Source organism: Panthera onca, chromosome B3 (assembly GCF_046562875.1).
Source record: "Panthera onca isolate mPanOnc1 chromosome B3, mPanOnc1 haplotype 2, whole genome shotgun sequence".
NCBI classification, from domain to species: domain Eukaryota; kingdom Metazoa; phylum Chordata; class Mammalia; order Carnivora; family Felidae; genus Panthera; species Panthera onca.
The window spans coordinates 121,298,230-121,322,598 of record NC_138344.1 but is presented as its reverse complement, the minus strand read 5'-3'; the positions used below and the strand labels follow the sequence as shown (position 1 = coordinate 121,322,598).

Below are 24,369 nucleotides of genomic sequence, written 5' to 3'. Positions count from 1 at the left end.
CATTTTTGAGTTCTTTGATTTTTTTTAAATAACCCAATTTATAAATGAGGAATTGAGGCTAAACAAAGTGAGGTGCTTCTGAAGATCACCTCACTAGCAAGTGGCTGAGTTGGGATTTGGACCCCTATGTCTCCACCTCCATTATTTGTGTCATTCCCATGATACCACATCACCACTCCATTGTAATTCTCTTAAATTTTTTTTTTTTTAACGTTTATTTATTTTTGAGACAGAGAGAGACAGAGCATGAACGGGGGAGGGGCAGAGAGAGAGGGAGACACAGAATCGGAAGCAGGCTCCAGGCTCTGAGCCATCAGCCCAGAGACCGACGCGGGGCTCGAACTCGCGGACCGCGAGATGGTGACCTGAGCTGAAGTCGGACGCTTAACCGACTGAACCACCCAGGCGCCCCTCTCTTAAACTGATTGTACAGAACTCTTCCTAGGGTTCCCGGGAAATTGCAGTTTCCCTCCATGAACTTGTCTCTCTTCTCCTTTCCCCACAGTGGTCCTGGTGATGGCTTCTTCAGTTCTGCCTTCCAGGCCCGGCTTTCAGGCAACAACCTTCATAATGCTTCCATCCCTGAACGTGAGTATCTCTTGGCCTTTATGAAAGTAGAAGGGCAGAAGCCTTTCTGGAGAGGTGAATTGGAAAAGACATGTATGATAGCTTGAGTTATTTTAGCCTATAGATGGTGAACTGGGAGAAAGATCCAGTTAGATCTGGTACAGGCAGGCACTCAAGAGAGTGACTAGGGACACAGGGTGGAGAAAGACACCCTGAGTAGCGAGCTCTTTGCTGCTAAAGAATGACTTATTTGTGACTGTGGAAGCATCCAAGTCAGCTCTGTGGGAAGCCAGCCAGAGAGAATCTGGTGAAAGGGCAAGGCTGTCCAGTGCTAGTGGTCAGTTTCCACCATGGTATCCTGTGGCTCACATCCATCCAGTTATTCACAGATCAGAACTGAGCACATGTTTGCCACATTGGAGGCTGTAGATAGACGCCCTCCAGAGGATAGGATCTGGTGACTGTATGTGTTAAATATATAAAGAGGGAACACAGAGCTATGTGAATTGAAGGGTGCAAGAGATCACTTCTGCTAGAGGGTTGGAGGGCATCATGGGCTCATAGACTGAGTTGCCTTGGAGTCAGTCTCTGGAAGAATGGGTAGATTTGAATGGGTGGAAAGGGAGGAGAGGGCATATAGGGCATAGGGGATAGCATGATCAAGGCCAAGAACAGGACACAACATAAGGCACAGATTATCCACAGAGAAGGATTGGAAGATCAGGCTGAAAGGATAAGTTGGGCCCAGATTATGAGGGTTTGAAACATTTGGGTGTTTGACTTCATAAACAGACATTGGAGATTCAGTGGGGGCCTTTGAGTAGGGAAGAGGACAGGAAGGCTGTGCTATAGGGAGGTGACACTGATGACAAAGTATAGGATGGCTAGGGACGGGGGGGAATTGGAGGCAGAGGATACCCCCTGGACTTGAGCTGGGCGTCATGGCAGCAGCCGTAGGAGTAGGGCCGATGGGCATGTAGAGGGGAGATCGGACATGGAAAGAGAAGGAAAGATGTCACTGAGGACTTGAGCCCAGGTAATTGTCTCTTGGAGGCATGACTGTCTTTTAGTCTCTCCAGTGCTTTGTACAGTGCCTAGAACACAGGGGGCCCACCAAGACCACGGATAGAATGAGAGATTGGAAAGCAGGTTAAAAATTGGTTTAGAAAGACAAACATTGAGTTCTGCTGTAGAGAGTTTGAGACGTTTGGAGAAATCCATGCAATGGGGCCAGTGGGCTTGGAGCTGATGCTTTCAAAGCAGAAATCAGCCAACTAAAGGAGTAATTGATACTGTGACAGTGGCCAATGTCTGTACGGAAACTGTAGAAAGAGAAAGAGAACAGGGTTGAAGTCAGGTCACCGGGGAATGCAGGAAGAAGGGGGTTAGGAAAGTCTGTAGAGGACAGTCCATGAGGGAGTGTGAATTGAAAAGGGAGAACAGAGCATTTCAAGAAGCAAAGATGGTCATCAGTGTATAGGGCTGCATATGTTAGCCTGAGTGAGAACATAGAAAAATGGAGTTGTGGGGTTTAGCAGATTCCTACCCGGTATTTAAAAGGCTTAGATCAGCTGTGATCTCTTCCATCGAGCCAGACTCTTCTTATTCTTTGGATGAGAATTCATCCTACTCTGCTCTGGGCTCCCCCCATGTCACATGTTGTTACTCCTTTACTGGAGCATTTGCCCATTGTCCTGTGTTGATTAGTGTGTATAGCCACCTTCCCCAAGACTGGGCCCTCCCAGGGCCACAGCCAGGCCTCCTCCAGCTTTGGATCCACTGTGTAATTGGCACAAAGGAAGAATGAACAAAGGAAGATGGGATTAGCCTATCACTGGCAGAGTGAGACCTGTCAGTGGACGGGGGTTGGCAGGGCAGCCAGATTACAAGGGACTGAGAAGAGGGACAGTAAGAAGGAAAAGAGGCTTCTCAGTAATCCAGGGCCTGCAGGGAGAGGGGATGTTCTTGGGTAAACTATTTACTCTGTTTTTTTGGTTTTTTTTTTTTTTTCAATTCAGAGCTAAAAAGAAAAACAACGAACACTGTTGAACTTTATTATATAGTATTAGATTCAAAAGACACAAAAGGATTTCGCAAAAGTAAACATTTTTTAAAATTATTTATTTATTATTTTAAAAATATAATTTATTGTCAGATTGGCTTACATACAACACCCAGTGCTCATCCTGACAAGTGCCCTCCTCAGTGCCCGTCACCCATTCCCCCGCCCCCATCCCCCTGTTCGTTCTCTGTATTTAAGAGTCTCTTGTGGTTTGCCTCCCTCCCTCTCTGTTTATAACAAATTTTTCCCCTTCTCTTCCCCCATGGTCTTCTGTTAAGTTTCTCAATATCCAAAGTGAAAATTATCTTAACAGTCTATCATAACATTATACCTATCTTGAAGAATATTCTAGGTAGGACATGAAATGTCTTCTTCTTTATTCTGTTGATTGTATGTATAGACTTTGACTGAAGGACAGTCTGTTTCTAATCTTTTGCTGTTAGAAATAGTGCTTTGATTATTATAGTGCACTGTTAATACCAGCTGCTTCTGAAGTCCTGAGGAGGGAAGGGGGGTGAGGGCACTGGTAAGACCCTGTAGCGAACTCCCACTTGAGTTGATGAAATTGGAGGGTAACTTCGCATCCTGCTTTAGGTGGTCGCGGGGCCAGTGGAGTCTGTTAAAGGGTCGGTGAGTTCTTTGGCTTCAGGGGCTCCTCCCAGTCAGGGGCAGTTGAGCCACTGTGCCTGCTCACACCCTTCACTGTCTTCCTTCCTCCCAGATCTGGCCTATGGCTCTGTGATCACCGTGAAGAACCTGCGGATGGCCATTGGCTATCTCCACTCCCACAGGCACCTCTACCCCGAGGGCATTGGCGCCCGCCAGCAGCAGGTCAGAGAGCCTTTTGTATTGCAGCAATACCAGAGTGTTTCCCGTGACTGAACCCGCTGTTCTTTCTTGCCCCACTGTCCTTTACCTTCGTTGTTGTTTTCCCCACTTGAAACAGGCTTCCTCCTGCACCCTCCTGCTCTTTCCTCTAGCTAGCTCCAGCTTCCTGAGACTTCAGCGTAGGTGTTCCCTCTGATTACCATGACCCACCTCCACTCGATACTGTGGTAGGTGCCTCTCGCATGAGAGGCTTGCCTGGCATGCTTTGTAAGCCTATGTGATAACTCTCTCCACATTGAGTTGTGAGTGCTTCCTTCCGTCTCTCTGCTATTTGATGGCCACTTCCTGATGGTGCAAGCACCTAGCACAGTGCCTGGCATGCCATGGATGATGAGTCAAGTATTGTGGTTACAAACACAGACCTGGGAACCAGACTAGATTATCTGGGTTTGAATCCTGGTTCCACTAGAATATGACTTTGAGCAAGTTACTTAACCTTTCTGTGCTTCAGTATCCTCATCTTTAAACTGAGGAAAATAAATAGTGCCTTTCTCCATCATGGCGTTGCTGTGTAGGTTAAAAGTACGAGATAATATGTGTGACATGCACACTGGGGGATTAGCCACGACTATTACCTGAGTGAGTGACACTGTGTCCATGTCAGGGTGTCAGGTGTGGCTGTGGTGGACAGTGCCTGAGAGGGAGGAGCAGGATGTCGGGAGAGTTTGGGGAGGCCAGGTTGTGTAGAGGCCTTCCATGTTACAGTAGATTTGATTTTGTTCTGTGGACACTGGTGAGGCGTTGAGATTTATTAAGGCATGATAATATGTGATTAGATTTTTAGGTTAGAAAGGTAACTCCAGCAGGAGGGTAATGGATTGAAAGGAAGAGCAGACTGGAGGCAAGGAACCAGTTAGGGCGCAATAATCATGACAGAGGATGATGAATGGAGGCAAAGACCATGGATAGAGGTGGGAATTGATTCAGGAAACACTTTACAGGTCAAGTGTTAGAGCCCCCAAACTGGTGGCTGTCAGGGATGAGCTATGTCTAAGTCTGTAGGTTGGTCAAGGTGTGTGTGTGATAATGCTATTTCACCATAGTCAGAAATGGAGGAGGAAGAATAGCTCTGGAGATGACTTTCCTTTGTGTATTTTAGGTTGTGGGCTTGTCTTCAGGAAGGAGATCTGAGTGTGTAGCACATGGGTGTCAGCAACACAGAAGGATGTGTGGCATTGCCCAAAAAGGGTGTGCAGAGGGAGGAGAGCCAGCGAAGGAGCCCTAGGGAGCAGCAATACTTAGGCAGTGGTAAGAGGTGCTCCCAGGGGCACTAGTAGAAGAGGCTGAGAAGGAAGTTGTGAACAGGGAGGTTGGAGGAGAGTACAGGACAGACAGTGTCCCCAGGAGGAGGGGTGGTCAGCAGCTCAGGTGCTGCAAAGGCCTCAGAGAAGGTGAGGGCTAAGAAAGAGGTCTTTGGATGGCAGTAAAGGGCCTCGTAACTAACTGAGATCACTTCTGAAAAGTGGTGGGGCCAGAAGTCTCAGCCACAGGGACGGGGAGTGGAGGGGAGGGGAGGTGTGCAGGCTCCAGGGCAGGCTGTTGTTCTGAGAAGCTGGGAGTGACATTTCTCTTCTTGAAAAATGACCAGTATCTTTACTTTGCAAAAAAGTTTTGCTTTTCAAAATTCCTTATTATTATTTCCTTAATTTACTAGTGTACCAGAAAGTTGACCCAGAGTGTTGGGTGTTAGTATCAGTTTCTCATTCCTGATTCTCCATTTGTTTCTAGCACTTTAGAACCCACTGGAGAGCTTTTAAAACATTCTGATGCCTGGGCACCGCACAGCACCTCTGACTCCATTAATCTGGGATGGAGCCCATTCGTTGTGCCTTTGTTTTGGTTTGAGGCTCTCCAGAAGAGTCATTATGTACAGTCAGGGCAGAAAACCGTAGCTCACCCTTCTATGGGGAGCTGCCGCTATCTTGTACAAGGTAAAGTTACAGATATGGTGGCCAGGAACGTCTACACTGCACAGAGGGAGAGAAGGACCCTGTCATGCTAGTCCTAGGGTTACACAGTTGTGGCCCATACATGGAGGTGTGATGTCATGATGGTGGTGTGGAGAGAGCATGTGGGGGCCAAGGAGTGGACGAGTCTGGTTCTGTCATGCCCTAATCACACTAAGCCTTTCTGAGCCTGTTTCTTCATCTGACAACTGGGGGATTGGACTAAATCACCTCTAGTGACCCTCACTGCCCTGGGATTTAACGTCTTGTCAACAACTCTAAGTGTCCATTTTTAAATATTAAAAAAAAAAAGTTTTTTTTTAATGTTTTATTTATTTTTAAGAGAGAGAGAGAGAAAGACAGAATGAAAATAGGGGAGGGGCAGAGAGAGAGGGAGACACAGAATCCAAAGCAGGCTCCAGGCTTTGAGCTGTCAGCACAGAGCCCGGGTACAGGGCTTGAACTCATGTTCTGCGAGATCATGACCCGAGCCGCAGTCAGACACTTAATTGACTGAGTCACCCAGGCACCCCTAAATATTTTTAAAGTATAACATTTATAAAATTGAAAAATATAGAAAAGTAAAAAACAAAACCAAAACACCCCCAAAAGACAAAAGCTACACATAATTCTGGAAGATCAGTTTTTATCCACATGACTTGATGCACAACATTCTGTTGTTAGAGGACACCAGTGTTTCTTGGAGACCTCGTGTTATTGAAAAATGCATTGTAAAAACAAATGTTTGAATGGGAAAAAGAGGCCGTGGACTATACTCACAATAAAGAAGAAATTTTTCTTACAGGAATTTTACTAATAATAGTTTTTATTTAAAAAAATACACAGAGTACACACACATAACCACCAGAAAAATCTTAAGATCCATAAGCAAATCTAAGGTGGACTCTGTATATCTGTGTTCAGGAGTATGGACTTACTTTCTCTATGGCTGCCAAAATATTTTAGTTTCTTGTATATTCTTAATACCATTAGTCCTAATTTTTTTTCCTGAGAATGTAAAAGCCAACAAAACAAATTGGCCATAATACATGCATATTTTTTTCCTTAAATGCTAATTCCAAATCTCTTTGCAAGTAAATCAGTCATGTTTTGTCCAATTGGAGTTATAAAAACTCACTTTGTAAGTATTTCTGTTGTTTCTGGGTATTTATGTTCTTGTTTACATAATTGGCATAATTGTTTGTTAGATGGTCTCTATCCTGGGAGCATTGGAGTTAGCTGCCTTGGTTTGAATCATGTCTCTCCATTGATAGACTGTGGTGACCTTGAACAAATTACTTAACCTTAGTTTCCTTATAATTAAGGTGGGGATAACCAAAGTACCTATAGCATGGAGATAAGACGTGCCTGGTGCTTAGAATAGTACCTAGGGATAAATGGCAGCCATTTTCAGCATCAGCATTTTATAAGCCTTTTCCTATGCTGGTAAAAAATGCTCAGAGACGTTTCCTGTGGCTGTGTAATATTCTGTCCTGGGACATACCATCATGTTAACTATTCCTCTAGTGACATTTATACTGTTTTCAAATTTTTGCTGTTAGATTCATCACAGTGTTACAGGCATGTTCACATGCATACATACACATTTAATTTTTAAAAAATCACTGTATATAGAATGACTATGGGCTAAAACTTCAGGCTTCTAGGATGAGATCTTTATGGAGCTTTTTAGTTTCATTTGGCCACTTTCTAGAAAATATAGCATGAATTTTTCATTTAGAAAGTTTGAGGCATGGTCTTAATTACTTTTTTTTTTAAGGTGTTTTTTTGTTTTTTTTTTTTTTTGAGAGAGAGAGTGTGTACATGTGAGGGAGGAGAAGAGAGAGAGGGAAAGAGAATCCCATGCAGGCTCTGTGCTGCAGAGCCTGATGTGGAGGTTGAACCCACGAGCAGTGAGATCATAATCTGAGCAGAAATCACAAGTTGGACACCTAATAGACTGAGCCACCCAGGTATCCCTTAATTACTTCTTAAAATGCACTAAATCCTCTTTGTATGCTGGAGACTATGTTATACAAGGTATCATGGCTCCTCCTCTAGGTGGCTGAAACTTTAAAGACAAGATGCAGAAAGATATGAAGGGACAAATCAAAAAGGCTGTTGTGGGAGAAACCTCTAAATGCAGATGGAAGGAGAGAATCTTACCAGTGTTACTTCTGAACCCCATTGGGAAACATGGCCCCTCGGGTCAGCAGCTCGGGATTCTGAAAGAGGCTTAGGCAATGTTGATTTGTTGTTGATTGTCCTGTGGCTGTGCTGATAGTGATGGTATTCTCCCCCCTACCTCCTCCCACCCCTTCCCCTCAGGTCACCACCTATTTGCACAAGGACTACAACAATCTGTGGATTATCAAGAAACATAATACAAATGCAGGTAATACGGTAGGGAACTGAGTGATGTCTCTTGTGTTATTGCTCACTCTGAGCCATTTTTAACATTTCTCTCATGCCTTCAAATGGTACAGAGGTGGGCTCTCCTGATCATTCTTGGGCAATACCTTTACTGAGGTCAATTATCCTTTCAACAGTTATTTATTGAGCACCTACTATGTTCCAAGCACTGCAGTCAACATAGGAGATAAGCAGTGAGCAAGACGGATAAGATCTCACTCTTGGCAGCTGTCATTTTGAAGCTAGAGAGCGGGGCCAAGGCTCAGGCTTAATCCAGAACTGGTTGCCTGGACTTGCTGCCAGGGGCTGGTCGAGTAGCCCCAACTGAGGGCACATGGTAGCTGCTGTCCTTCCTAATTGAGAGCACACCAAGCCTTGCAGACCCCAGCATATGGTGCAGCTCAAGTTGTCTTGATCTGAGGGCCTGTGGCTGGGCTCGTCTAGCCTGGTGCTTAGCCCCTCACTCAGTACCTGCTGGCCTGCCCCTGATTGGCCTGGGCAGAGCTGCTCTGAAGCACACTTAATGGGCTCTCAGGACTTTATGACTTGGGCTATATCTGGATCTTTCTTTGGTCAGTGATCTAGCTACCTGCAGGCTGTGCCTTCTGCTACAGCTAGAAAGAGAACAGAGGGCATCTCCTGCTCACCTTCTGAGCCCCTGCTGATTGTCCTATGTCACAGGCGTTCTCTGTGACTCCTCAGTAAACACCACCTGGCTCAGCCTGTCTTGAGTCAGCTGCTCCTGAGCGTTTGTGTGGCAGTGGGCGGCTATTCATCTAAACTCACCTTCTTTGTTCCTTTCCCCACCTCTTCTTGCTGTGGTCTTGAGACTAGAAATGTGGCACACACAACCACTGTTTTTGCCTCCTACTCCTCAGTGATATATGTTGTGACACCACTGGTCAGAGTCTGTTTCTATCCCTTTATAGTACTAGTATTGATTGTTTTCATCCAACAGGATAAACATAAGTGGTCTATCACAATGAGGGGTTGTAAGGCAAGACCTCTTTCTTTTTATTTTTTTTTTTTTATTAGATTTATTAATTTTTGAGAGAGAGAGAGACAGAGCGTGAGCAGGGGAGGGGCAGATAGAGAAGGAGACACCGAATCCGAAGCAGTCTCCAGGCTCTGAACAAGCGTTCAGCACAGAGCCCGACGCGGGGCTCAAACCCACGAACCGTGAGATCATGACCTGAGCCGAAGTCAGACACTTAACTGACTGAGCCACCCAGGCGCCCCAAGACCTCTTTACTTCTAAAGCTATGTGGGCATCGACCAAATCCTTGAACATCTAGGATCTGTTATTCGTTGTGGCTTCTAGATTAGGGTGGTTGCATTTCACCTAGGCAACTGAGGCTTTGTGTGAGGACAGAGAGGTATAAGCACTTTGGGAAGTGGGGGTCGTATATACTGAGGTCTTTGTGTTCTTTTGATAGTTTATTTGTTTCTAAGAATTTATCCATTTCTTCTAGGTTGTCTAATTTGTTGGCATATAGTTTTTTAAAATAATACTCTCATATGATGATTGATACTTCTGTGGTTCAGTTGTTATTTCTCCTCTCTCATTTGTGATTTTATTTATTTAGGTCTCTGTGTTCTTGATGGCTGTAAATGTCCCCACCCCGCCAAATCCATGTGAGCTGAAACTTCCTTATTCCCTCCCCATTGACTTATTTTGTCACTTTGCTGATTAATCTTTTTCAGAGACTTTAAAGTCCACAGACGAATGGGCATCTCTACACTTGAATTCTCTGTTTCTCTTGAGAGGCAGTGATTTGTTCTGGCACATTTCTCTTTCCTGACCTTGAGTGTCAGTGTCTCACTGTCTGGGACAGAAGTTTGCAAAGATCCTTTTGTGTTGCTGATTACTGCCAGCAACTTTGCCATTGTCACTGCCTTGCTAGACCTGATTGCTCTTGGCTTCTGGAAGATGTGGTCCCTTTCTTTTGTTACCTCATCATTTTCTTTGCCTCACACTTAGCAGGTTTTTGCCAGAGACAAGATAATGACTGGCAAAATTTGTAGGTTTAACATTGGATTCTGAGGAAAGCTGGAAATATGGTCGTTTACATGGAATTAATTTTTGGAATACTGTATTTTTACTACTAAAAGGAAAATATTATTATTTGCCTTCTCAGCTTAAATATCTTCCTGTGGGGGCTTCGGTACCTGTCAGATACAGGCCTGTCCTTCACTGTCTGGCCCTACTTGTTCACACCCTCACCTATTCCCACTGTCTTTCCTGCCCACTCTCCCACTCATATGAAACCATTTACCATTGATCAAATGTGTTTTGTTCTTTCATACAACTGTGCCCCACTTGTTCACCTGACAAAATTCTCCCCTCCTTGAAGAGTCTTTTCAAGCATTTCTCTGAGACAGTGAGGGGCCCTTTCTCTTTGTTCTCCCAGCACTCTATCTGTACCTCTAACCTATACCATATTGTACCATAACTCTTTACCTGTAGGCCCTCAATTGGCACTAATGAGTGAATGATTTCAGATATCAGTGATTGTTTCTTCTCGGCAGATCCCCTAGACCCTTCATTACCAGTGGAGTTTGTAAGACATGGAGACATCATTCGGCTAGAACACAAAGAGTAAGTAAATTTGCTGTCTGGGATGAATGAGTAGTATGGGCACCAAAGGTAGAGAGTTCTTTTAAGCTGGAAATAAACAGAAGTCAGATTGGATGAGGCTCTAGTAAATAGAACAAGGCTGCTGTGCTAGAATGGGAGAGCCATTTTATGAAGGCTGATCAAACAAGCAGGCCAGTTTGTCCACCTCTTTTGGCTTTGGGGAGTTCGAACTTTGAAGGTACTGTTGAGTTTCCCTTCTTCTAGAGAAAAAAATATATATATATTTGAGTTATCCAGAGCTTCTTCTCAAGTGGCTGCCTTTAGGAAAACATAGAAGTCTGTTTCTGAGAATATGGCAAGCTAGTTTATTTAAGCAATGTTCTCACTGGAAATGACTAAAAATGCTGGAATGATATGAAAACATCTTAAAGCATCAAAGAGCTGACAGACAGTAGGGAGTTACCAGGCCAAAATCTAAGTGAAAGTGGGAATCCAGAGAAATGAGTGGGGTGCTGCAGCCCCTTCTGCCTTGACCCCACAATGTTGAGTTTCGATTTTTGGTTTTGTCTGCCTTGAGAGAAAGAGTTGTAAATTCAAAGCTCTAGGCTCACCCATTGTGGTAAATTTATTAAGTAATCCTTCCCCTAAACTTGGAACCCCAAAGGGCTTGAGCAGGGGGAGCAGGGATGAAGAGGGGCTATCTCTGGTTCCTGAAAAGTTGTAACTACCAATTGATCCTCACATGAATTTGTGGCCCAAATTAATTTTATCTGGATGGTCTCGATATCTTTAGGCCATGAATTTAAACAAACATAATCCTAGACTGGTAATATCTCCTAGGTACCTGCCTAAAAGCAAATATAAATCCGCTTTTGGGAAATACATTGTCATCCATTCCCATAAATAGCTTTTCAGTGACAGTGAATAGTACATAGTAAAAAATAACTAAGCACACAAGGAAATAGGGCACCATGTGCAAGAGCGAACAGGAACAATAGATTGCAGAAGCAACCCTGCAAAAATTATGTATACAAGAATCATCAGGTACAGATTTTTTTTTGAAAATCAGGGATTATGTATATAGAAAAGCTATAAGCAGTGTTTTTTTTTTTTTTTTTTTTTTCCTATCCGGTAGGATTATAGACACTTTTAAATTTCATTTTGTTTTATAAACAAATTAAAAGTTATTATTTATTGTTAAGTTTTATTTTTGGAAATTTCCAAAATTTTTATAATGAACACTTATTGTAGATAAAAGTAAGAATTATTATAAGAGGCACAAAGCAAATAAAAGCTAAATTAATCCCCCTACTTACCCCACAGTTCCCCACTTTGTAAAACTGGTAATGAGGGTAGAAAGAGTAAATGGGAAGGAGGAGGCTTAGCTGGCTCAGGCAGGTATAGAATACAGATTTTAACTTCTCCCCAAAGCTGCCTCATGAGTCAGGCAAGCTAAGTGTTTCAAAGCCATCAAATGTGATAAGTCATCCCTCTGACTGCTGAAGTTAACCCCTTTCTTGGCATGTAGTCCAGGACTCCTACCATCTGTCCTTCCTGGTTTGGGATTCTCTGATTCTCTGGGTATTTCTTGTAAGTAAGTAGGCAAGACATTTCTGATAAGTTGGATTTCATAGTTCAGATTCTAATTTTTCTTGCCCTAACAGATGATTCTGAATATCCTCAGTAAAAGAAGAGACACTGCATGTCTCTTTTTTCTAGGATGATGATATTTCTCTCTCTTTTAACTTCTAGGACTTCTCGGAACCTGCACAGTCACTATCATGAGGCCCCCCTGACCCGAAAGCACTATCAGGTCACTGGCTATGGCATAGTAAGTGAGCAACTGGAGTGTGAGTAGGATGTAAAAAATTGTGAGGCCTGGCTCAGGGCCATGTGGCAGAGCACATCCTCCCTGGAATTCTGCAATGTTCGTAAGGATTGGGGGCTGCACAGGGACTCTGTTAACATTGGGAACGTTTTGGCTAAGTTTGCTGTGGGAAAAGTAACATATGCTTCTATTTGTCTCCATCTCTCTCCTCCCATGATAACCAGGCCATTCTTATGTTCTGACACTTAATAAATGTTACATATGAATACTATTTGGGTCTCTTTTAAAATCACATTGGAGGGGGAGCCTGGGTGGCTCAGTCAGTTGAGTGTCCACCTTCAGCTCAGCTCAGGTCATGATCTCATGGTTTGTGAGTTCAAGCCCTGCACTGAGCTCTGTGCTGACATCTTGGAGCCTGGAGCCTGCTTTGGATTCTGTGTTTCCCTCTCTCTCTGCCCCTCCCCTGCTTGTGCTCTGTCTCTCTTTCAAAAATACATAAACATTAAAAAATTAAAAAATAAGTAATAATAAAATAAAATCACATTGGACATAGAAGCCGTGGATCCGCAATATGATCCTAGGTGAATATATAAGTTTATCCTTTGCCAGATCCCAAATCTTCATTGGCTTTGTTTTTAAGGATTACTTGCCTGTTCTGCAGAGCAATGTTAATCACCACGTTATTTTGAGATTTTTACTACCTCGGGGTGATGTAGTTAATAGAAGAAGCTTTATACTTATGGCTTGGGGAGTAATTTGAAAACAAAACAACTTGTTGTCAGCTAGACTTAGGACCCTTAGGACCTTATGTTCCCTTGCAGAGGCTTTAGTGCAGAATCAGTAACGATTCTGCTAGGTGGACTTCCCAACCCTCTTTCTGTTTGCTCAGCCTACAGTACTGGAGCCACAACTCATCTTTTTCTTGCGGGTATCTACTGAGGAGAATTAGACATAAGTGTCTTAATTTCTGGCTTAGATGAGTAAGTGTCCAGATGGCCAAGTAATGGGTGCAAATGACCCAAATCTATTTCTGTTGGTTCAGGGTGATATCTTGAGTTTGGTTTAAGAGTAAAAACATAAGTTTAGAATTTAAACTCTAGTCCCATGAAGTGAAGAATCGGACTGCAGGCTGTAGAAGTTACACTACTTTTCTTGGTTGTGATAGTGAGTGCTGAGGAATGTGTATCACTTGGGGTGTTGCTGTGTTCCCTTTCCCACCTTATCCATTGAGGCCCATTTAGTCTTTGACCTTTGTAACATGGTGGCATCTGAAAGGCTGGCCATTTCCCCTTCCTGACATGCGACATGCATTCTCTAAAGTCATCTTGCTTTCTTTGTATTTTTTCCTTGATTTACATGGCAGAATGGGACAGGAGACTCCAATGATTTCTGGCGGATTGAGGTTATAAACAGAAAATTTGGAAACCGGATCAAAGTGCTGAGAAGTCGAATTCGACTCATCCATCTCGTCACAGGTTGTGTCCTGGGCTCCTCGGGAAAGGTCCTGCCCAAATGGTGAGTCTTTGGGGTATTGATGTCCCAGTTGAGGCTCATGCTTCTCCTTTCACAGTACAAGCAGTATACCAGAAACTTCTGTTTCTCCATTGTCAATGTTTACCTCATGTTTTTGTATTTATTTATTTATTTATTTATTTATTTGTTTATTTTTTCAACGTTTATTTATTTTTGGGACAGAGAGAGACAGAGCATGAACGGGGGAGGGACAGAGAGAGAGAGAGACACAGAATCGGAAACAGGCTCCAGGCTCTGAGCCATCAGCCCAGAGCCTGATGCGGGGCTTGAACTCACGGACCGTGAGATCGTGACCTGGCTGAAGTCGGACGCTTAACCGACTGCGCCACCCAGGCGCCCCCATGTTTTTGTATTTAAAAAAAAAAAATAATTTTTTTTTAATGCTTATTTATTTTTGAGAGAGAGCATGGGGGTGGGGGTGAGGCAGGGAAGGGCAGAGAGAGAGGGAGACAGAATCTGAAGCAGGCTCCTGGCTCTGAGCTGTCAGCACAGAGCCAGATGCAGGGCTCACACTCACGAGCCATGAGGTCATGACCTGAACTGAAGTTGGACGCTTAACCAACTGAGCCACCCAGGCGCCCTTCATGTTTTTGTATGGTAAATAGAGGGAGAAAAGGCATCGGGTGTGTTATAGAGCAGAGAACTTCAGAGTCCCTTGGGTATTTTATGTGTACTGAGAGTTCAATGTTTGTTCATCTGGTTTGGACCTTCTAACTGCTCTGGACCTTCCTAAAGTGGGAATGCTCAATGCTAGATGACTTCTGTGATAGTCGTGGAATACAAGAGTGAGGTTGATAAAAGCATAGCCCCTGGATTGAAAAGAACAGAGTCCTGTGTATTTAAGAGATTCAACAGTGCTACTCTGGTGAGTTTCACATCTTCTGAGAGACATCTGTGACTGCTTTTCACAGGGGCTGGGAGCAGTTGGAGGTTACTTGCACCCCATACCTAAAGGAAACCCTCAACTCTATCTGGAATGTGGAGGACCATATCAACCCCAAACGTGAGTGAACTTACTTCCTGGAAACATTTATAAGTAACTCTTATCTTAGAAAAATAAACCTTTATAGACTGTGCCATCACTTTGTATCATTATTGCCATTTCTTGCCTTTTTTAAACTGAATCTCTTCACACGAGTTTTTGTATGAAGGTAGTTCCTTTCCCTTCCCATCCATGTGAACTTCCCGTCTTCCTTAAACTCTCCCTAAAGTGACCAGTGACTTCACTCAGGACCACAGCTAATTTCCTCTTTTCATTTTCCTTGCCTCTCTCTGGATTTAATGCTTCGCCTTGACTGCCTGCAGTGCAGGCCCACCTCTCTCATCTCCTTCTGGGCTGTTCTGTCCCCTGTACCAGGGGTGCTTTCCACTCTCAAGGCTTAGAGCAGGCTGGTGCTTTCCCTTTATGCCCCTATGTAGAGCTCCTCCCCTCCCCACAGCCAGCCAACACTTGTACAGAAAGCGATGGCCACAGCCCTTGATCTGAGCCCCATATCTGTACTCCCAGGCTCCTGTTTGACATTTCTACATCAGTGTCATCTTCAACTCAGTGAATCTTTGGATTCATCATCTGTCCTCCCCAACCACCCCTTTCAAGCTTTTGCTTGATTTCCTTTCTCCATGCTTCCCATTTTCCATTCTTCTTACTACCTAATTTAACCAACCAGCTAATTAATTAACCAATTAAACAACTCTTCAGTGAGTATGATGGGAAGACTGGGGGCCCCAGGAAGACACTGGTGGATGATGTGGACTTGGCCCCTGTCCTCACAGACCTGCCTGGCAGGGAGAGCAGCATTTGAGGCTGTACCATAATGAAGGGTGGTGGTGCCGAGAGCGGTAGCCACACCAGGGACAGACCGGGGACAGGCCTCATCATCTGTTGCCTTTGTGTTTCTCCAAATGCCTCATGAGTGCTTCACACAAGCTGAAGGCGGATGATCAAGAATTGGGTCAAGCTTTCTTCTGTCTCCTCAACACTCCTACCTACTGGTTAGCCAGAGCATCAGGAAGGCTGCACTCAGACTCTGGCCACAGTGGGGATGCCGTGGACAGCTGGGAGAATGTGCAACCAAGGTTTTCTTCTCTGTCATTTCTTTGCCTAGTGCCGAACATCAGCCTGGACGTGCTGCGGCCCAGTTTTCCTGAGGTCTTGCTGGAGTCCCACATGGTGATGATCCGGGTACTGTGGCCCCTCTCATTCGATGGCTTCTCTACGAGCTCTTACCATCCACAAATTTGCATCACAGATCAGGAGCCATGTATAGATCCACTGCCCCCTCATGGAGGACTTTGAAAGGGTCTTCACTTACAGTTTACTTGGTTTTCAAAGGCATTTCCCTTATCACAGAATGATGATAGTGGTGATGATGATAATGATGATGACAACAGACACCAGTGCACATGTATGTAGCTCTTATGTGCCAGTCACCACTCTAAGCACTGCACGTGAACTACTTATTCAGTGGTTATTACAGTCCTATGGAGATTATTGTCCCCAGTTTATAGATGAGGGAATTGGGGCACGGAGAGGTTAAAGCTGCCCAGGGTCACACAGCTAAATGTAAGAGGTGGATCCGGGCTTCACAGCGAGGCTGGCAGAGTCAGTGCTGGTTACTGCTACACTCTTCCATTTCTAAGTGATTCTCAAATCTGTTCAAATAGCAGAGCTCCTGAAAGCCAGAGTGCTCTTGCTTGAAGAGCATGAGATGCTGATAGTTCATTCCATCACCTGAGGTTAGAATGAATTAGGATGAATAGCTAACCTGAGCATGTTGTTTAGCTGCAGCATAAAATCCCTACCATGAGCCCCCTCAAGTTCCTAGACATGGGAACTATTTAGGGGGCCTGATTGAGTCTTTTGCAGGTTTTATAAGATTCTTTGTTTGTACTCTCCATCATTGGTATCTGACAGCAGTCGTAGCTCAAAGGCGTAAGAACAATTGAGAGAAGAGAGCTTTAAGTTGAGAAAGTTCTACCCATTATCTTAACTTCTCCCGGTGTGTTAGAGAAACCTTGCCGCAGTGTGGATGTATAGAAGAGACCCCTTTCCTTTGGCTTATGGAAACCAGTGTTCTGCAGGAATGGTGTTTAAGAGTCACTGTATCCCAAGTCAGGTTTGTGATTATCACTCCACCCACAGGGCAGCAGAGAGGTGTAGTGATTGTTATTTTTCCCCTGCTGAGCCGTTGTCAAGTGGACTTCCCTGGAAGTGATTTTATAGGCGGTACTCAGTAAATATAGTTGACTTCTTCCACCAGATTAAATTAAAAAATTCAGATCTTGTCATTTTTGCACATTGCGAGGTGATGACTTCACATCAAGTGATCTCTGGGTCACTTCTTCTCTGACTCTCTGCTTGTAGCTGTCACTGTGGCCTGATGACATAGCTCCTTTGAATATGTGCCTGTCAGTCAAAATATCATTCTAGGTCTGGGTAGAATTTTTTTATTTTTAAAGTTTTGTTAACTTATTTTGCGAAAGAGAGCACATGTGTGTGTGCATGCGCACAAACGGGGGAGGGGCAGAGAGCGAGGGAGACAGAGAATCCCAAGCAGGCTCTGCACTGTCAGCGCAGAACCTGACATGGGACTTGATATCATGAATCGTGAGATCATGACCTGAGCCGGAATCAAGAGTCAGTCTCCCAGCCAACTGAGCCACCCAGGTGTCCTCGTCTGGGTAGAATTTTAAGACTAAGTCTGAATAGTCTCGTTTCTTCTTTCATTATCTAAGAGGTAGAGCCAAGGAATAAAAGGGCATAAAGGAGCTTTCTTACTCAACCAATGTAGCATCAAGATGGGGAAAGAGATCAAAATAGTCCAGATGATGGAAACTGCATGGGAGAGGGCTTTTCTGCCAGCTGAGTGGAGGGCCTGAGTCCTGTGCAGAGAAGGCTGCCTCGTCTGGTGAGGTCAGCTGGAACGAGCCCACTCAAGGTGTTAAGCATAGAGAACGGTGTACAAATGTATATGCCTCTAATGGTTACAGACTTTTCCTTCCTTCCATTTCTTGGTTTAGTAAAGGAACTGGATTTCTGACATTAAGGTAGTAAATAGGATGCCCCTGGTTTGTTATAGCTCTGGCTGGAGTCCTTGAGCCTGGGACTGAACTGCACTGGTTTGAAGGAATTCATTTCCCTCCACAGCTCCTTTGGGGTCCAGATTCATTCTTCATTCTGAGGCCCTTCAATGGAGAAACCCTGACCTAACTCACAGCATCTTACAACTGTTCTCAGGAAGTGCCTTCTCAATTTGTTCTGATAATGAGGCTGACACCAGACCTGTGCTTAGTATCCAGGGTCCTGATCCTTTCCTTCTCGCCTTTGAAAAGCCCTGATTTTGCTGTGTAGAGGCAGGTTGTTGGACAGTCTTAGCTACTGGATTAAAGGGGCTGAATCTTGTTCCTTCAGGCTAAAGTATGTATTCTCAATGGGTAATATCACCCAGAGGGTAAAATGTGTTCTTGGAGGGCAGAAAACCCTTAACTTTTTCATGTATGAAGCATAGGTAGTCATCCAGTATATAGACATATTTACAGTATTGCTGTGGTATTAAAATGTCATTGGAGGCATTTAGGGAAAAAATGTCTGAAAAGTTCCAGGAGGGGCAATCATGAAAAAAAAAAGTTGAGAAACACTAGGTTAAAGTAACTTTTTCCAAGTCTGGGAATTCATCAGATTTCTGGTTCTGTGTTTGAAATTGGGTTCCTGAGGGAACACATAAGTCGGCTTGATTTTGTATCCCCACTAGCTCTCTTCACACCTTCTCCTTGGTCTGAAAGATGGGTGTATGTTTTGTGCTCACCGGAAACAAGTCTTTCGTTCTCTTTTCTCTCAAGCATAGTGGGTCTGAATGGACTGTCTCTGGTGGAAATGGAAGCTTGTGTGTTGGGAGAAGTAAGGCAGTTGTAAGCAGGTGAACAGTGACTGAGAATGAGCACCTGACTTCCCTGCAGGGAGGGGGACGGTAGGGGGAGGTTTCCTCTGGACACTTGGCCATATGTCAGAGATGCCCATTGCTCACACTTCTGTCAGCTCTCTAGATCTCTGCCTTGACTAGCTTCTTTTTGCCATTTTCCTGCAGGGGAACAATGGTCTCAAACCCAAGGACAATGAGTTCACGTCCAAACCCTGGCACTGGCCTATCAACTATCAGGTAGGGCTCAAGGCTAGAGTTTATCCCAGGAAATGGAGCCAAAAAGGAGATCACTGAGACTTGGGTGGGTGGGGTGAGCTAGGGTAACTAGGCAAGGCCTTACCTGGCATGAGGTGGCTGGCCGACAGGGCTCTGTTTTTTGTCCTGATTCTGACCCACCTTCCCCGAGAGCTCATGTAGAATTGGCACTTTCTGAGCCTCCTGCCCGGGCTCCCTATCTGTGAAAGGTAACTGGTCTTCCCCCCACCGGAGCACGTGTGGCCTGGATGCACTGGGCCCTGGATCAGCAGGGTGTCCTCTGCCCCACAGGGCCTGCGCTTCTCAGGGATCAATGACACAGACTTCCGTGTGTATCTGCTTGGCAACCCGGTGAGTGCCCAGCCCTCTCCCTGTGTAGACCTTCAGCCTGGGGGCTGCGGCTTTCCTCTCACCTGCCCATTCTCCTTTCCATGCAGGTGGTTTGGTGGCTGAATCTGTTGAGCATTGCCCTCTACCTCCTCTTGGGGAGCATCATTGCTGTAGCTGTGCAGAGAGGGGCACACCTGCCTGCGGAGGTTGAAGGTTGGGTCCCTTGGGCTCTCCCTCCCCTGACCTAGCAGCTGGCTGGGGCCTACACTTCTGCTGGGCCATTCTGCCTTCAGCCCCCACTCTCTCCCTTCTTTAAAGCTCAGTCACCGAATGCCTATCCTCCCAACAGCCCTGTAGAGTAGAACATTCTTACCCCCATTTTATGGATTAGGAAGCAAAGGCACAAAGAGAAGAGACTTGTCCCAGAACATACACTTGTAAGTGTAGAGCTGAGATTCAAACCCAAGCAGTCTGACTTCAGAGCCTTCACTTTTTTTCTTTGAGAGAGAGAGAGAGAGTGCAAGCACGAGCACGAGAGCAGAGGAGAGGAGCAGAGGAAGAGAGAGAATCTTAAGCAGGCTCCCATGCTCAGCATGGAGCCCAACACATGGGGGCTTGATCCCACAACCCTGGGATCATGACCTGAGCTGAAATCAAGAGTTCGATGCTCAACTGACTGAGCCACCCAGGTGTCCCCAGAGACTTCACTTTTAACCTTTACACTCTGTAGAGAGCTACCCACCTCTTCTCCTCTGCCTCCTCCCTGTTCCATGGCCCATCTTCTAGTGGGGTAGGGAGGAGCCCCTAGGGCACGGACTGCAGCCCCTGAGACGTTCCCGCAGGCTCTTTTTACCCTGTGCCGCTCCCTCTGTGAACAGCCACAGTCCTAGGCCCCCTCTGTCCCCCTCCATCCTCATCTCCAACTTCACCTCTCTCCTGTCGGCCGCTGCAAAGATCTGTGTGGCAGCAAAGGTGTGGGAGACGGAGGTGGGATGGGGGCAGCTACCTGTGGGATGTGAGCATCTTGGTTTCTTTAGAGGCTAGGCTGCCTCCTGTTGGTATTTGGTGCACCTGCATGGGTGCCAGCCTCCCTGAGTGGGTAATGTGCAAGGCTCTCGAGGGCCAGTTGCTCCTCTCTTCCAGCTGCCTAGGCTTGCTCAGCATTCTCCAGATGAGGAAAGGCAGCCCGGTCCAGACACACAGCAGGGAAGGGGCAGAGCTGGACAAGGACCCCGGGTCTCTGCCCTCTCCCTGGCTGCTAACCTGGGCTGTGCTGCTTGGGGCCCAGGGTTGTCCCAGGTCCTGCTGCGAGGAGGCGGTCAGCTCCTGCTTGGCTGGATTCTCCATTACTTCCCATTCTTCCTGATGGGCCGGATTCTCTACTTCCACCACTACTTCCCAGCCATGCTCTTCTCCAGCATGTTGACAGGTCAGCACTGCCTACCTGGACCTGGGGGAGAGGGGCAGAGGAACAATGCTGAGGGGGGTCTCCCTGCTTCCTGACCTGGAGTGGCTCCTTCGTGAGGCATCCCCAGAAGTCATCCTCTGACAGACTGGCGCTAGGTCTCTTCTTTCCCTTAGGCATTCTGTGGGACACTCTCCTGCGGCTCTGGGCCTGGAGCCTGGCCTCCTCTTTCCTGGCCAGGGGCCTGTATGTGGTGGGAAACCTGAGCCTGCTCCTGGGAACTGCCTACAGGTGAGTATTCCTCACTCCTTGCATAGCTGTCCCCCACTCTCCACCCACAAGTCTGATGCCTCTGCCCTGGATGCATTTTAGAATCCCCTGGGATTCTAAAGCACTCTGCTTTTAAACTCTGCTTTTAAAGCACTCCGGTAACTGGGCCCCACCCCCAGAGGCTCTGATTCCATTTTTCAAAGCTCCCCAGGTGACCCTAATATGCAGCCAGATAGGAGAAACAGGGGCTAACTCTGCATTCTTTCCTTTTGCCAGTGGGTTCCAGGTTTTATATGACCATGGCTCCCTACCAGACAGCTCTGGAGGAGGCAGGTTGAGGGAGAGGGTGGGAAGAGTGGTGTGGGCTGTGGCTCAGAATAACTGGAAGGAGGGTGTTTGGCAAGCCTCCCCTCCTCTCCCCACCTTCATGCCAGTCTCACAGATCCCCTGTTGAGAGTCACTGGCCTTTAGTGCTGCCAGGGAGGCAGCATTAAAGCATGAACTGCAAATGGTGGGTCTGTGACCTGAGAGCACATGCACATTACAACATATACTCTGAGCCAAACAGCCATGACCAGACCCCTGGGCTGGTCTCTCCCTGGGGCCTCTTGGGAGGAGCCCTTTCCTTCATTGTCATTAAGTCAGCATCTGCTAAGCTCTCAGACTACAGTGTGCCCAAACGGCGAACCCAGACAGACTGTGGTGACAAGAACAAGCAGATCTTGTAGGTGGAGAAGACCTAATGAACTCTAGCGGGGGGGGGGGGGGGGGGGGGAGGGGGATGGCTGAATTTCAAGGGTCTGTAGGGCTGCTTGCCGATGCCAAGGCACTGGATGCCACCTGCCCCCCTCTGGATTCTCTCTCACAGCTTCTACCTCTTCCACCCTCTGGCTTACGGGATGGTTGGTCCCCTAGCCCAGGATCCCCGAAGTCCCATGGCAGGACTAAGGTGGCTTGAATCATGGGACTTTTGAGGCTACTGCAAGGACTTCAGCCTGAGTCCAGGAACTTTCTGGGCATAGCCAGCTGTGCAGCCAGCCCTTGGACCCTCCCAGCTGTGGGCGAAGCTGCCCGAGGAGCCTGAGGAATTCTGCTGCCTTGCAGGACCGAGCTCTGGGGGCACACCCGGAACTTAACCCAACACAAGGGAGAGCCATGGCTCTGTCTGCAGAGGTCCTACCACTGGGAATGGCCCAGCAATAGAGGACACCACCTCTCTGGTCTGTTTCCCCAAGTGTGCAACATAAGGAGGGATGTGTGTGGGGGTGTGAGGGTACATGTGCCCATATACCTGTGGAATATAGACTGTGACTGTGGACAGCTGAGTGTCATAAACTCAAGAAATAGTCCAGGGCTACAGTAGTATTTTCTGGTATTTTCCTTCACACTGGATTTGGTTTGAAAGTAAGACCATCATAAATTCTCTGACCTCCAAGAAGGCTGAGCTCACCGACCCCACTCTGGGATATCACCAAGGGCAGAGCAGACGGGACTGTCCACGCTGCGCCGCTCTCCTCCCAACAAACAGAGCGGAGCACCTCTGGGCTGGAGGGCCGGCCTCCCAGCTGCTTCCCGGGCGGCAGCTGCTGGGAAGTCTCCAGAGCAAGGCGGCTCGCTGAGAGCTCACCAGCCCTGGCTTCCTCACTCTCAGAGTATTACGTGATGTCTTGTGGGAGGAATGGCACCCTATCCTGGGCTGCTGTGTGTTCGCAGGGCCTGCTCGCCAGAGGTGTTTCTTGCTACCGTCCTTTTCCCTCTGCATCCAGCCTGGCTGCGACAGTGGGGCAGATGCACTCTCCTGATGGCTGGGAGAGCCTTTGGGGCCCCTTTCTTAGCAGCCGAGGGTGACGGGCAGCAGGGCAGGGATCTGTGGTGCCGGGCTGGGGTCCCAGTAGGCCGTGCGGCCCGTCCGGATTGATGTCCCTGTCACTCATGAGGTGTTCCTTTTACTTCTCTAGTCTTCCCCTGCTGACACCCCATTTCCATTTCATTCCCCTTTCTCTGTGTCACTGTTTCACTAATCTCTTTCCCCAAGGACCCAGAGCACCTAGAAATGCAGCAAAGCTTCTACTCTCTGCCACTTTAAAGCCCAAGGAAGAAGCTCAGAGCTAGCTGTTCCTTTCACTTCTTCCCCAAATAGAAGAGATTAAGGAAACCCTTGGGTGAGAACCGAACCAGCCCAAGGCCAGCTCCTCAGCCTGCCTCCCTCCCGCAAGTACATGACAGAGTATTTTGTCTCGGAGGGCTGTGATGCTTCCAGGTTTAATGATGAGGCTCTGCCACACTTCATCTTCCCTCCTCTGTAGCCCCCACCAATTCTGACAGGGTCAGAGCTCTTTAGAGCATCTCTGGGAGGCGGTTGCCACGGAGACTGGAAATTGGTCCCAGGGACAGACTGTGCTACCTACTGGGCGGTGGGGAGGGAAGCTTCTGGCCATCCTTAGCCGTTCGGACCAGCCATCATTAATGTTAATAGAGGAAATGCAGCAATGTCAAAAGCAAGGCAGGTTTGTTAATTAGATCTGGGGTGTGATGACCTCCCTCTCCCAGGGCTGCAGCCCTTTTGACTTCCCCTGGCAGGAAGTGCTGCCTGTGTGCTGAGTCTGGGCTGTGTGCTTAATTGCATTTCTGGAAGGAAAGAACAGGGATGGAGAACCTCTGCTTAGCTTTCCACCGCACCGCTGTCTCTCCTCCCCAAAGGCAGAGAGTTGGTTTCTTCTGAGCTGGGTGGGGACAGCCATTTGGGTGGGCTCTCCTGCCCACCCAGGACGAGTGCAGGAATCTGTGCTTGCCTCTCAGCTGAGAGCACTGGCCTGATGACAACTGGGAGGTGGCCGTTGTTCCCTTGCACCTTCTTCTTTCCTAATAGGAACTTGTTGGAAGGGAGGAACCCTGAAGGAGCCAGAGGGGCAGCCACTCTGGGGAGGGTGGGGAAGGAGAAAGCTCAGCCAGCTTCCTCCCCGTGGCTCCCTCCTCATTTGGCCACACTGGGAATGAAGGGTTCCTCCGTCTCTTCTACTGTGTTCCAAGGATGAGAGAATTGCTTGCTCACTCCCCCCGCTTCCTCTTAGCCCAGATGAACAGACCTTTCTCTGGGGACGAGGCTGTGCGGGTGGACGCAGCTGCAAGTGTTCAGGTTCTGTTGTTGGCAGATGCTGGGGAGAGGGGCTGTCAGGGTGGTGCCCTGAGTATGAGCTCCAGTGCCCAGGAATTGGCGGAAATGTGATCTGCCCCACAAACTTGCTGGTGGAGGAAGAAGATGTTTGTGAGCACAACCTCCAGCCAGCTTCTTGAGCCACAATTTTATATTAAAAAAAGGTTTCCACAGATAATCAGAGGCCATTTACTTTTGTAATAAATAGCCCTTATTTTGAAA

General features: G+C 46.8%; 1 protein-coding gene across 2 annotated transcripts in view; it reads left to right on the top strand.

Annotated features, from left to right (window-relative positions):
- POMT2 (protein O-mannosyltransferase 2) overlaps positions 1-24,369 on the top strand; it is a 43,926-nt gene extending 19,557 nt beyond the window's left edge. For both annotated transcript variants that reach the window (XM_060620391.3, XM_060620392.3), the window contains exons 8-21: positions 506-588; positions 3,351-3,460; positions 7,792-7,858; positions 10,405-10,474; positions 12,206-12,284; positions 13,645-13,796; positions 14,726-14,817; positions 15,920-15,996; positions 18,899-18,970; positions 19,280-19,339; positions 19,426-19,531; positions 20,607-20,747; positions 20,900-21,014; positions 21,862-24,369. In XM_060620391.3, coding sequence (XP_060476374.1) covers positions 506-588; positions 3,351-3,460; positions 7,792-7,858; positions 10,405-10,474; positions 12,206-12,284; positions 13,645-13,796; positions 14,726-14,817; positions 15,920-15,996; positions 18,899-18,970; positions 19,280-19,339; positions 19,426-19,531; positions 20,607-20,747; positions 20,900-21,014; positions 21,862-21,967 — 1,330 coding nt within the window. In that variant the 3' untranslated portion in view covers positions 21,968-24,369. The remainder of the gene's footprint in view (positions 1-505; positions 589-3,350; positions 3,461-7,791; positions 7,859-10,404; positions 10,475-12,205; positions 12,285-13,644; positions 13,797-14,725; positions 14,818-15,919; positions 15,997-18,898; positions 18,971-19,279; positions 19,340-19,425; positions 19,532-20,606; positions 20,748-20,899; positions 21,015-21,861) is intronic.